General features: G+C 39.3%; 1 protein-coding gene across 26 annotated transcripts in view; it reads right to left on the reverse strand.

Moving 5' to 3' along the window:
* celf2 (cugbp, Elav-like family member 2) overlaps positions 1-14,501 on the reverse strand; it is a 146,275-nt gene that overhangs the window by 87,648 nt on the left and 44,126 nt on the right. For 17 of the 26 annotated variants that reach the window (XM_042722266.1, XM_042722268.1, XM_042722264.1 and 14 more), the window contains exon 1: positions 4,154-4,379. The exons of 1 other annotated variant lie outside the window; for it this stretch is intronic. In XM_042722266.1, coding sequence (XP_042578200.1) covers positions 4,154-4,272 — 119 coding nt within the window. In that variant the 5' untranslated portion in view covers positions 4,273-4,379. Of the gene's footprint in view, positions 1-4,153; positions 4,382-14,501 lie in introns of those variants that run through there. 8 more of the 26 variants (XM_042722247.1, XM_042722243.1, XM_042722245.1 and 5 more) reach the window with 3 other exon arrangements.

Raw genomic sequence — 14,501 nt, forward strand, 5'->3', positions numbered from 1 at the left:
CATTTTGCATAAAACTGAATGTGCTGTTAGCACCAATCACTCAACATTTTCCTTTGAAAGTGTCGCAAAACTTGCAAGAAGCAACATAATAAATGAGTCTGGGTTAGTAGAATTGATACTTTAGCACTTATAGTTCCAATTCTAAATTCTGATTGGATGAGCACTATTCAAAATATTCAGTGCATGTGCACCCCATATCAGTTAAATTCTTGCAGAAAGTTGCACCATGCTTGACCACGCAAACAACCTAAGTCACACCTCCTATGTATAAATAACATCCCCTAAGAAAAATGCAAATATATATCACATTGATGTCTTTTTATTTTTGCACAGTATATATATATCTATATATATATATATATATATATATATATATATATATATATATATATATATATATATATATATATATATATATATATATATATATATATATATATATATAGTATATATATATATATCAGCCCTAGCATATAGCCTTGTGCATGCGTGCATGTAGACGCACAGATGGGCTGTTGGTCTGTCAGAAGAGTCTGTTTGGGCTCATGAATATTTGATTAACTCATTTATTATGTAGAGCAGTGAGCGTGCTCATTTGGGTGAAAGCGCACACATACACGAGCATATTCTCAGTTTCACTATGTTGCATACTATAGATACTTTGCTTCAGGACATATGTTCAAAGATAAACATGCATCTATCTGTTCTCAGATAAACATGCATATATATATATATGAATTGGTACGAATTAGCCACCATAAAATATGGACGAACTGCCATAAGATCAGGCTGGAACATTACCACTCAGTGGAAATAATGTCCAAAATAAGGTTTAAGACCTTTGAGTCATTTCCAATGAATTGTTGATCCATTTCAGAAAATAGGCATGAATGATTTGTTTGTAAATTGGACTAATGTGGTTCTCGAGTTCAAACCTGCTACTCAGTGATTCAGTCGCAATGGTTAAAAGCTTAATAGAGGGAAAAATGACTTAAATTTAGGTCTGTTCATCGCATAAAGCTATGTATGGCTTTGGAAAACAAGTGTACAATAGTACATGATATGCTTAATTGATGCTTTCCCTTCTGTATTGACACTTGAAAGCCTCAGTCCTTTTTTACTTTCAATATATAGAAAAGAACAGCCAGGTTATTCTTCAAAATTCAACTGTCGTGTTAAATGGAAGCCACAAGTATTTGCATTGCTACAGTATTATGGCCAATTTCCTGAGTAAACTGTCCATTGAACTGTCAACATGTTTCATGTTATCTGAATAATAACAGGCGCGGTTTAAAGACACATTTAACTGTAACTCTATCACCCCCTTGAGTGCTGTGGTTTGCTAGTGCATATGTGTAATCTGGGATCACTAGCCTTCCTAATCTACTACATCAACTTGACCCCTGTTGTTTACATCATCACCATGCCAACCAATAGTAATGCTATCATGACATCAACAGCACATTGTATCCCATTCCAGTCACTCTACACTCCCCAAATATAAAATTCACAAGCTATTCTGCTCTGCAATATTGATGCAGAACAAAATCTTCCTCCTAAATCATAAAACCGACTAACATTCACGGTACAGGCCTATTTTTGCCTCCCGCTATCCCAGAATGCCACGCTCAGAGTGATTTTTACCAAGTGCAATGAACCTTACTGGTTTAATTGAACAGGTCTTGGGTAGCGAAATTGGAGTTTAAATAAATTTGCCATTTCTCTCCAAGTCCTACATTCATTAAGGAGCCTTTTTCCCCTTTCCTTTCTCTATCCATCTCACCCCCTTCCTTTGTTTCAACCCCCCCCCACTTTCCCCTCATTATAGCGGGACCCTGAGAGTTCTGGTCACTGCTTCTCATTTATTTTCATTTGAAACTCGCGCAGCTTCACTGAGCCACAGCTCGACGGTGGGCACCTAGGGACAGGTCATTCTCCTATAACACAAAACCACCCATTTCTGCAACACACTCGCACACATATCCCAGAATGCACAGTGACAGCAGCCCATCGCCACAGACACAACCACCATCGCCTTGTTTTACCGCAATGAAAGGCTTTCCAAGCCACTAATTGCAGAGTACAAACTCCAGTGTTTATAGTGGAAAGTCGGCAGTGCTGTACAAGTGGTTTTAGGAAGATAGTGTAAGTTTTTATGATTGCCCGTTAGGCGCAAACTGACCTGGTGTCATCTGTGATTGCTTAACCCTTCAACTTCCTCTGAGAAACACATTCAGCCTTAGCTTAAGCATTTAAATAGGTATCAGCTAAATTTTCAAAAAAACACTCACACAGGCAACGCTTGATAATCTCACAAGTTGCTACACAACATTTTTAGGCATCATAAATGAACATGTGAACATGCCTATGATGACTAAAAATGATGTCTAGGTAGGCAGCTCACTTGGGTTTAAAACTGTGATGTGCAAGTTAATGTCTAGGTAGGCAGCCCACTAGGTTTCAGAACATAAATAGCACCACAAAAGACATTTCAGAGATGTTTGATATCAGTAATATTACACCTCACGATCAATCTTAAATTAAAAAAAATAAAATATTATTCCTAGTTATAATTACAGTACATTCGCCATCAGATGGATTGAAGTTAGGTACAGCGGCATAAATCGATGTGAGTCCTCAGCGAACGAAGCATTACATCAACTGCCAGGGGCACGTGCAATAGATTTATTTACAGTCCCGGCATGTACCGTTTTCCCATGTATGTGGCCCTTAGTGTAGCACCATAAATCATTTTTTCATCAAATAATGATAAGCGGTTTCAAGACCATAGATTTAGCTTCAGTCTCACTACCTTTGTTAACATATGGTCATATTTCTCTAATGAGCTTGCCTATGGACACACGTGTCTGTGATGGTTACAAACCTGTACGGCACAGTACCATTTGACATTTCTTTATTGGGGGAGGTTGAGTTATTGCCAAGGTGTGTGTGTGTGTGTGTGTGTGTGTGTTACACCAGAAGACCTGACCGCAGTCATTGGAGAGATTCATGTTCCTCGGGGGATATTTTAAAAGCCATTGAGCACGAGCACAATGAATGAGTAAAAGGCCATAAATCTACTCTTTAAACCAACATGGCTGTCTCTCTGGCCCAACTAATGCCCTTACACCCCATTACACTCTGCACATTAAACGCGTGCCTTATTAACCGCCCATAACCCTGGGATAAAAACCAACCTTACACGGCCTGATTAGCACCCTTCTCCACGTTTAAAAAATGGCCAGAGAGACAGAGACCGAGAGGAGAAGTAAAAAAACAAGCCACGAAGTGGTGTGTGACAGCCTCTTTGTCGGGGCGTCCCATTGTTGAGAATGCTTTCAGCGCTACCCTCCCTTCATCTCTCCAGCAAATGCCCCCCTCCCCTCCTCCGTTCCTCTCCAGACCCCCCCACCCTTCTAAATCCAATCGTCAGAGAGGCGTGCAAACAAAAGCAGACATCTTTCTAGTGGCGGGACAGGGCTTAACCCCTCCTGCTTGTCCCTCTCTTTATTTAATGCTTTTATTACATCCAAACAAACTCCGAATTTAGGTCGTCGCAAGTGTTTGCACACTTAAATGCATGCAAATATACTCGCACACTTTACATGGTGCATTAATATAGATTAGGACTGCTTATGCAGAAATGCGACTACAAAAAGGTGACTGCAAAAAGTGAGCACAATTTTATTATCAAGGATGCAATGTCTCTTTCTGTCACTCTTCCTTCCTTGTGCACACATGCGCATTATCCTGTGTGCATGCACGCGCATCTTCAAACATCTTCTCTATAGCTGTATCAACTCTTCAGTCTTTTAAGAGGCTCAGACTGAACCGTAGGAAAGAGAAACAAGAGAGGGGAACGTTGCAAGCTGCACATTTTTACGGCTGGCAAGACAAGTGCAGGCAGTACAGTGCAGGCAGGGTCCCGCAATTTGACAAAAACACAACTGCATGCACACACCGTTCAAACGGCCTACAAACGGCATGTCAAAGAACCGCACCAACAAAACCACAGGGCTGCTGTCAACCAAATATTCCTGAAACGGCTCGCTGCATACCTGCAGCTATGAACGGCAAACCTTTCGGAGCTAGCCAGATCTGTTTGTATGTGTGTGCATGCATGTCTTTGTGTGCTATCCAGGGACAGCTTTACCTCAGCAGCAGTTCCTCTGTGCTCCTCATGGAGACAGCGCTGTTCGCGGTGGATGGGTATCGCATGCTGTCAACACACACACTCGGCACAAAGCCCAGCTCAGACGAGTGCTCCAACATCGCCGTAACTCCGAACGCAAGCACGCATACACACGCACACGATCCTTGTGCTTTCAGTTGTGGCGGGTGTTTGCTAGCCCTTTCTCTAGCATCTGAATCCTCTCTCTCTCCTCTCACAGTAACACTCCCACCCATCCACCCTCACCGGCTCCCTCCTCCTTCCCCTTGTCCCTCCCTCCTCCCGTTTGATTCACTGGGCTGTGATAACCCTTTCTGACAGCTCATGTTGTTTTTGGGCCAGAGCTAGTGCTGTTAGCCTGGTGCTGGCTAGCATCGAGAAGCCTGCTGTTGTCCAGGATGCCCAACACCCCTGAGGACACCTCGTATCTCATATCCATACAAGAATAACAACTAAAGAAGTGGCGTTAAGAAGTAGGCAAGACTCTACACTGGTCTGGTACTATAAATTTTTCTCTTTTAAAATCTTTATCCTAATATTATTTTTGTCATCATTGGCAAAAATGGACATAAGTACATCTTTTGTGAATGACACTGGGAATACTAAAATAGGGACTTCTTTGGATAATTGATCAATGCTGAAGAACCGAGAGATAAATGAAGGCATCAAAGAAGTGTCCCGTATGAAAACTGTAAGACACAGTTTGTCCTGTATTCGCAGGCTTACGCTGTATGACCACCAGACCATATGAATAACAAAATCTCAGCTGATAAGTAATAATTCTTTTTTTAACAAATCATTGTTTTATTTGTGAACGTAGCCATTTGAGGAAGGCTTTAAGACCAAGCAGAATCCTCTGGTGGCTGCTCCTGCTTCACAGCGAGCGGGACTCGTGCTAACGGCAATTCCCTTTACTGTGCGCGTTTTGATTTTGCCAAATCAGTTTGGGCGAATGCAAACAACTTATTGATCATGGGCCCAACATCCAGCAAGGCAGGAAAACATTCAATTTACCTGAGGGAAGACGTCTTTCACTATTGTAAGTTAATGCTGTTAAAACAGAGAGGGAGAGAGAGATACATTGAAAAAAATTACTTCTAGCGTAGCCATATTCTTAAACTTGGACCTCATTGTTGAAGTACAAATTCAAGCAGCAGGAACAGCCCACACTCTCTTTTATTATTTATTTATTTTTTATTTTTTTATATGCATTTTCATTCATTCATAGGCTATATGGTTGCAATAAAATTTTAGTTAAAAAATGTAGCCTATTGTGCCATTGTTTAAAAAAAATGCTTCATTGACCTACGTTTCATAAACGTCATAGTTGATAGTTATGTCGAATTTCATGCCATTTCTATGTATGTAATTTCACAGTATTTTCACCTCCTAAATTACAGGTGCATCTCAATAAATTGGAATGTCGTAGAAAATTTATTTATTTATTTATTTTAATTTAAGTAATTCAACTCAAATTGTGAAACTTGTGTATTACATAAATTCAATGCACACAGACTGAAGTAGTTTAAGTCTTTGGTTCTTTTACTTGTGATAATTTTGGCTCACATTTAAAAAAAATCCACCAATTCACAGTCTCAACAAAATTAGAATATTATGACATGCCAATCAGCTAATCAACTCAAAACACCTGCAAAGGTTTCCTGAGCCTTCAAAATGGTCTCTCAGTTTGGTTCACTAGGCTACACAATCATGGGGAAGACTGCTGATCTGACAATTGTCCAGAAGACAATCATTGACATCCTTCACAAGGAGGGTAAGCCACAAACATTCATTGCCAAATAAGCTGGCTGTTCACAGAGTGCTGTATCCAAGCATGTTAACAGAAAGTTGAGTGGAAGGAAAATGTGTGGAAGAGAAAGATGCACAACCAACCGAGAGAACCAAATGTAGAATTTGGCTATAGTTGTCATATTACTCTTGTTAAGCCACTCCTGAACCACAGACAACGTCAGAGGCGTCTTACCTGGGCTAAAGAGAAGAAGAACTGGACTGTTGCCCAGTGGTCCAAAGTCCTCTTTTCAGATGAGAGCATGTTTTGTATTTCATTTGGAAACCAAGGTCCTAGAGTCTGGAGGAAGGGTGGAGAAGCTCAAAACCCAAGTTGCTTGAAGTGCAGTGTTAAATTTCCACAGTCTGTGATGGTTTGGGGTGTAATGTCATCTGCTGGTGTTGGTCCATTGTGTTTTTTGAAAACAAAAGTCACTGCACCCATTTACCAAGAAATTTTGGAGCACTTCATGCTTCCTACTGCTGACCAGCTTTTTGAAGATGCTGATTTCATTTTCCACCTGCCCACACTGCCAAAAGCACCAAAAGTTGGTTAAATGACCATGGTGTTGGTGTGCTTGACTGGGCAGCAAACTCACCAGACCTGAACCCCACAGAGAATCTATGGGGTATTGTCAAGAGGAAAATGAGAAACAAGAGACCAAAAAAAAAAAAATGCAGATGAGCTGAAGGCCACTGTCAAAGAAACCTGGGCTTCCATACCACCTCATCAGTGCCACAAACTGATCACCTCCATGCCACGCCGAAATGAGGCAGTAATTAAAGCAAAAGGAGCCCCTACCAAGTATCGAGTACATGCATAGTAAATGAACATACTTTCCAGAAGGCCAACAATTCACTAAAGATGTTTTTTTTTTTCTTTTTTTTATTGGTCGTATGAAGTATTCTAATTTGTTGAGATTGGTGGGTTTTTGTTAAATGTGAGCCAAAATCATCACAATTAAAACAAACAAATACTCAAAAAACTTCAGACTTTGACAACTTAATTTAAAAAACATACAAGTTTCACAATTTGAGTTGAATTACTGAAATAAATGTACTACACTACCTGTACTACACTACTTGTGCAGTCAGTCACAATTCTATAATGGTACAAATTACTCAGGCCAATGACATTTTTTGTATGACATTAAAATTCTTTTTAGAATAACTGTGCATAAATAGCCTAGGTTAAGCAAAACAAATGTGATTATTTCTGGGAACCTTTAAACTGCAGGCAGACATTCATTATGGTAATACAGTACAACTTTTTTGAGTGTCCCTTATTCTGTCCCTTATTTCCTTTGAAAAATACAATTGTCCCTAATTTTCCATTTCTGAAGTTAAGATTTTTACATCAAAACGAAAGCTATAGAAAAATACAATGAATTATGAGGCTGTAGAGAACAGCGGACTTATATACTGAGGTTTAAATTACATTATTTTAATGTAGTCAATCATGAACTAAAGTGGGCCGGTCTAAGGTATGAAACTCCAGGGCTTAAAATGAGTCCCACTCCGGCCCTGACCTGCACCCAGATATTCTCTAAATGCAAATGAGCTGTGGGTAACATCACGAAAGTGTGCACATTGCTCATTTACATATACTACAGACAAGTTGTCCTTTAACAACTTTACCATTGTAATGAATAATGGTACAATTTTGAAAAGATTATACAGTAAACTAGACATGGTTTGAGTGATTTATCCCATTTAAGGCTCTGGTATATTTAACTTTATGTTTTCCTTTCCATCTCGTGCACAGCTTTTAAAGTATACTTAACCGTGGATATATGCCAATGGACAAGCTCAACACATATGCGCAGTACAACCTACTTGACTCGTTCTGTCACAACATTCATCCTCGCGCCTATGCTGTTGCGAAGACTTCCACAGACACTTCTGATGACAAAAATTGTGTTACGAGGACAGTACGCAGAAAGTTGCAGAACGGCAAAATACACTTTGGGCTTTGGTGCATCCAGTTTTGAAACAGTTCACTGATTCCGGGCTAGGATTTGCATCAGTGCTACTCATGAACTGTCTTTTTTTGTTTTGTTTTGTTTTTTTTCTGAGACAACACCAGAGGCTTTTTGAGGACCATTGTTTTGATAAATTAGTTCTGTGGTGGGAAAGCAGAAAATCACCAGGGATGTGGATTAGTTTAAACGAGGGTTCTGAGTGTGAGTGTTGTATGTGCAATTCTAAGAAGCCCATTTTTCCTCCCAATGGGCACATTTTGTTAAAGAGTCACACTCATCTGAAAATAACCTCTTGTCATTGCTCTTTCTTTTCACCATCTGTTCCTACCCCTCCATCTCTCTCTCATTCTCTCTATTCTAGAAAAACATATTTACCTCCTTTCTCTTTAAATGTCTCCTCCTTTCACAAGTTTCTCACTCCCTCTCGCTTTTCCAAATGTCTTCCAGATCTGCCTGTTTAAAAATGCATTGTGTTTATTATGGCTCATGAAAGTTTCATCGAGAGAAAAACACATCAGAGGATCAAGGGCAACGATTCATTAAAGGACAGAATTTTGTGTTGCACCTTGCACACTTGGCTAGGATCATCCATAACACTTGCTGTAATTGCCAAAGTAATGTGTTTACCAAACACCTGCGATCCTGAGGTACCCCATTAATGTCCTATAACTATACCTACTGCAATAGATACAGATCCCATCACTTCAAAAAGGTTTTTCTTCAGTGTTGATCTGGAATCTGCATTACACTGATCTCCACTGAGTGATTCCGATTACAGATGTCATGCAAATAAAATTGGTTAGGAGCGTAAAATAACTAGTTCCAAATGTCTCTGTGCTCCATCTGCCACCTCCTTTTCTTTCCCTCCATCTGTCTTTCTCTATCATCAGCCGCTTTGCCAGTCTCACATGAGCTAGTCAGTGTAAATGTAATGGTTGTTCAGCAGCGAGTGTTTCTGAGTGGCAGGCATATAGTCAAATGTGGGCAGGGAACTTAACGGCTAGACGAAATGCCAAATGTATTAGCGATCAATTCTAAATTCACGCTGTTTTTCAGTGAGATTCGCAAAAGCCCTATACCGGGGGGTAGTTTTGGCAATTGTTTTGCAAGAAGAGAATCTACGTATCTGTCTGCGTGAGGGTTGAAGTCAAGCTGTTACTGACAGCCGAAAAGAAAATATATGCCAGGGGTGATAACTGGTTTAATATGATCTCTGGCAATGGCATTTGATTAGCTGAGTCTGAGACAGATGCCTGATCACACTCAATTGGTTGAGTCTATAGGGCCCATTATGAGTGATTAGTGCAATAAGAAGAGAAGAGAAGAGAAGAGAAGAGAAGAGAAGAGAAGAGAAGAGAAGAGAAGAGAAGAGAAGAGAAAAAGTGTTCAAATGAGATGAAACAGGATGAGACAAGATAAACCAAAGTGACAAGAGATATGTGACTAGATGGGGAAAGACAAGAATGGGTAGAGACAACAACAAAGATGATGAAATAAGGAAAACAAAATAAAATGAAAAGAAATAAAGGTAAGAACCTAAGAAACCATATGAAATGAGACAAGATGAGACTTAAAGAAGTGATTAAATGAGTCAAGAAAATGTGTGACAACAGAGGAGACCAGATGAAGTGGGACATGATGAAAGAAAATGGGCAAAAGGGAAAAGATGAGGTGAGGCAAGTGAAGAAAAGGAACAAAGAAGACACGAGACATAAGAGATGAGACAAGATGAGATAAAATGAGAAGAGAAGAGACAGAATTAAATGACAAGAAGAGAAGTTGAGGACAAGAATAGAAGAAACAAAATGAAAAAGGGATGAGTTGAAATTAGATGAGACAAAAAGAAAGAAATAGATCTAAGAAGAGATAAGACGAAGAAGAGAGCAGAAATGAGAGGAGATAACATGAGACAGAAGAAATGAGACAAGATGAGATAAAATGAAAAAGGAAGAGACAAGATGAGATAAAATGAAAAGGTAAAAAAGATTAGGACATGAGACGAGACAAGATGATAAGTTGAATTGAGACAAAAAGAAAAAAGAATAGGACAGAGATGGGAAAAGATGAGACAATATGAGACAAAATGAGAAAAGAACAGATGAGATGAAACAAGAAGAGATAAGAATAAAAAAGATGAGATAAGACAAGATAAAATCAAATGAGAAGAAAACAAGATGAGACAAATAGAATGATAAAAATAAAAACATGAGTACACAGTAAGATAAGAAAAGAGGAGGGACAAGTTTAGTGAAGAAAAAAGACAAGAAGTGACGAGGCAAGACAAGACAGACCAAAAAACTCTATACAGAAAATGTGAGGTGAGAGAAATGAGATCTATGCATGTATAGACAGTGCCCTGGGACAATGTGTACCGACACACACACACACACACACACACACACACACACACACACACACACACACACACACACACACACACACAAAGCCAAAGCAGTCCGATTATAAAATCATGTACAGTCCATCGCACAAACATAACATTCTCTGTCAAGTAGTTGTATTGCATTTACAGTTTAATGAAATGACCTAGTTAGAGTATCTTCCTGCCTTCTCCATTCTCTGTACTTTCCTACATTATTCCCTCTCTCTCAATCCTCTATTCCGTTTTATCTGTATGACACTATACTGTTCTTTTCCTCCTATACTAATACCTACTATCTCTTTCTCTCACTCTCTTCTGCCTAATGTTCTTGTATATAATGGTGATTAAAAGGTCAATGCCCAATCACTCCTAGCCATGACAGCCCATTTTGAATGGCTGTCTATGTTGCGACTAGTTAGTAGGCTAGACTTGTGGGTATTTCATCTCAAAATAGCCCTGAAATGTCCAGGTAAAAACTAGGTTTATTGCTCCCTCGGGAGCTTCCAAATACAGTCTTAGCAGGCACACAGGGCACATACTCGAGTTCAAAATCAGTTTTAACACAACACAACCAAACACAAGTGGGTTGAGATGTGTTTTTAACAACTAGGCTTGTCGCCAGTTATTGATAAGTACGATATTAAAAAGACATAAGACCTTTGTACAATGGCACAGTGACACAAGATCAATTTTAACTTAGTCGCAGCCTCATTCAGACTCTGTTCACAAACTGCAGCACTATTTGAAGTCATTCGTCTATTATTACATGATTATAATTGTGTAATAATAGTGTAATAAGCAGTAAAAACAAAATAATACTGTAATTGGATGCTTTACATCTCAAACAGACAGTCTTCTGTCTAAGTATGTGGTTCTTTGCCAGAATAAGTTGCAGTAGGTACTGTACCTGGCAAGGTGTAATGTACTTTCAGTTGGTCATTATTGACAAAAAAATACATATAGGGTGATTAGGACCCTGATGTGGAGTAATTTTTACCAAAGGATGATCCTAAAGCTTCTGCTACAACAACAAAGTAGAGAGACAAAAAAAATAGCACCACTTTCAGTTACCCGGATGTACGGTCAAATGTACAAAGTTGTGGCACCAGTAACAATGAGACTTTGCAAGTGTACGTGTGTGTTTCCTTAAGCAGGTCAGGCTGACTCAATTCACAGAGGTTCTGCCTTTATTATTAAATGTTATCGAGGCTTAAAAAGATGGAATATCAAAGGAATATCCCAGCGGGTGGAGAGAGGGACGATGAGAGTGAAATGTAAGGTGTTTTGTCGGAATATGAGAGTTCTTGAGCTAACATTAATAAAATAAGGATTACCTGACGTCAGCGCTATGCCATTTCACCTATTCAAAACAGCATTTGGCTTTCTTTGATCAGCACTCTCAGATTATTCTGCCTTGTTTTGTCTTTCTCTCAGGCCTAAAAACCCCTCATCTCTATCAGAATGCAGTCCACGTGGGACCCTCAGAAAAAAGGAAGACCCTCAATTCATTCCCCCTCTCTCTCTCTCTCTCGTTCTGCAGGAGGAATGCACCAAAACACAGATGAATAATTTAGATTTTTTTTTTTTTCTCAAAGAAAAGGTTTGACGCAGCAGTTTGGAAGAAAGGGCTGCTATAAAACATGCATGAGATACACGAGTCCACAATCAGATTGCTGATATGAAGAATTAATCTTATCTCTAAAACACATGACAGCACCACATGAAAGCAAGGTGGTGAATTGTTCTTAAATTTGTGGCGTTCGGATAACCCTATTAAGGGGATGAGCTGAGATAGATCTCCTATTGTTCCTGTGACTATGTTATTACGGCCAGTCAAATACAAACAGAGACCCTTTTTAATTTTAAGACGGCCAATCAGCAGAGATTAAAGACACAAAGGCCCAATCCATGAATGGCTGTTAGAGTGAAGCGTTCGATGAGTGTTAATGTCAGCGCATCAAAGGTTTGGAAGGAACTGTGTGTGTGTGTTGTGTGTGTGTCTGTGTGTGTGTGTGTGTGAGAGAGAGAGAGAGAGTAAGGAGAAGAGAGAAGCTCATAAGAAAGTGTCCGTGTGTATTTAGTGGCTTTTCTTTGCAAATATTGATATATGCTTGTGAATTATTCAGTTAACTCATTAAAAGTAAATAATTTAATTAAAAAAGCTTGAATCCCTTATTAACCCAGGCCAAAACCTAATACTGGTAGTGTGGTTTAACCCACAATGGATGTCCATCTAACCACAGAGCTTGTACACACAAACAGTTTAAGCTGTACCAGAGAGTTTTTTTCTTTTTTTTTCTCCGTGTCCTCCCATTCACACATACACATGTGCTTGAACTTCCAAGCGGCACGCAGAATAAGACAGCCAGTCGGGCATGTTCTATTTTGAGCTATTAGCAGACAGAAATTAATTTGTCACCTTCCATTAGAGGCCTGATTCTGGAGTTCTGTCTCCTCAATTATTTCCTCAACACACACATACACACCCCATACACACCCATTTGTCCCCACTGTTTATATGGGAAATGTTTTGCTAGGATAGGTGTTTTTAATTTTATTTTTTTTTCTACGCTGTCATTGTATTCAGGTCCATATTTGCTCTTGACTGAACTCCCTGCGTGTGTTTGTGCAAATGTGTGTACAGTATGCATGTGTTTGTGTGTGCTTTCAAAGTGAAATAAGGACTATTGTGCTTTTGGATGCAAAAATGTCTGTGTAGACACTTCAAAGCCAGCACACCCTCTCTAAGAATGACAGAAAAACAGAAGAGGTAGAGAATCTGTTCATTAGGATGCTAATGAGAGAGCGAGAGAGAGAGAGAGAGAGAGAGAGAGAGACAGAGAGAGCGAGAGAGAGAGAGAGAGAATACAGCCTTTTCTTCTTCTTTCTGGGTATTTTTGGCTATTGAGAAGCATCAAAATAATCTAAATATTTCCTTCTCTCTGTGAAAAGCTGTCAACAGTGGAATGTTCGCTATGAAATATCACCTTCAAAGTCATGGCATTGAATTATCATAAAACGATGACAATAAATATTAAACAGGCTAAATTCTTCACTTTTGTACCATTTTATTCCCTGAAGTCCACCTTTAACGCTAGTAACCGACATAATGACCATTTCCACTTTCTCTATCTAGAAATATGTAAATGCAAACATTTCCAGTTAAGAAAGATTAATCTCACGTCATTGTGTTTCAAAGTGCATCAGAGGACGGTTCATATCACGCAACATATTTTCAGCTTTGCCTCAAGAAGCACTAAAGCAAGCATTAGCATAAATGGTTTTCATTTTCAGGTTAAATATTGTGATGTCACAATAGAATCCTGCAAAGCTAGCTAGTTAATTTATTTTAAATTGTCGTTTATAGCTACTTGAATGAAGCATGTTCGCTATACTTGGAGAATGCTAGCCATTATCATTCCCATTCATCTCAATAGAGCATGAGCATGTGAAGTTTTAAATATTCAACCCTTGGAAAAGTGACAACATTTCTGCAAAATGATGATTTATTGCATGTTTCATGACACTTAGTCCAGTGTATTGTCCAGTGAGTGGTACTAATAGACAGATGAATGTGAATCTAGTTATATTTTATTATCTTTATTGTGATACTATCACAACAGTTTGGAAATTAAATGCCTGGTGAGTCTACAGTAGGTTGTGAATATCTCTGAATTTTTGCAGCTTAGTTTCCCTCAACGGGTGAAATGACGTGGCAATTTACATTGTGGACATGCTTTGCATGTGTGTCCAGTGTTAAAGGTTGAAAAGTGATTTTTTTTGACAACCATCAAATTCATCTCCACACACGCATGCACACATGCATGACAATGATGGCAGAGGCCAGAGGCTCAACCCTAAGGGAGATTGCACATTTCTTTCACCCGTACCTCACAAACGAACGAGCGATTCTCTCTCTTCAGCTTGAAGGAAGCATTCCTCTGGGTATGAGACTGTCAACCTGACACTCATGTCTGGACTAGTTCATCTGCTCTGTGTCTATGTGTGTGTGTCTGGGATGCACTAAAATAGCTCAAATCCTACTATACTCTGCTCTATTTTTGGGATGAACCACCCGGAATACATTTGAACCTTGTGTGTGTATTTCAATATGCAACCACTCTAGGGAGTGTGCACTTATATGCTATGTAAGCGTGTGTCTGTTTGTGTGAGAGAGAGG

Source organism: Cyprinus carpio, chromosome B4, assembly GCF_018340385.1.
Source record: "Cyprinus carpio isolate SPL01 chromosome B4, ASM1834038v1, whole genome shotgun sequence".
Lineage (NCBI taxonomy): Eukaryota > Metazoa > Chordata > Actinopteri > Cypriniformes > Cyprinidae > Cyprinus > Cyprinus carpio.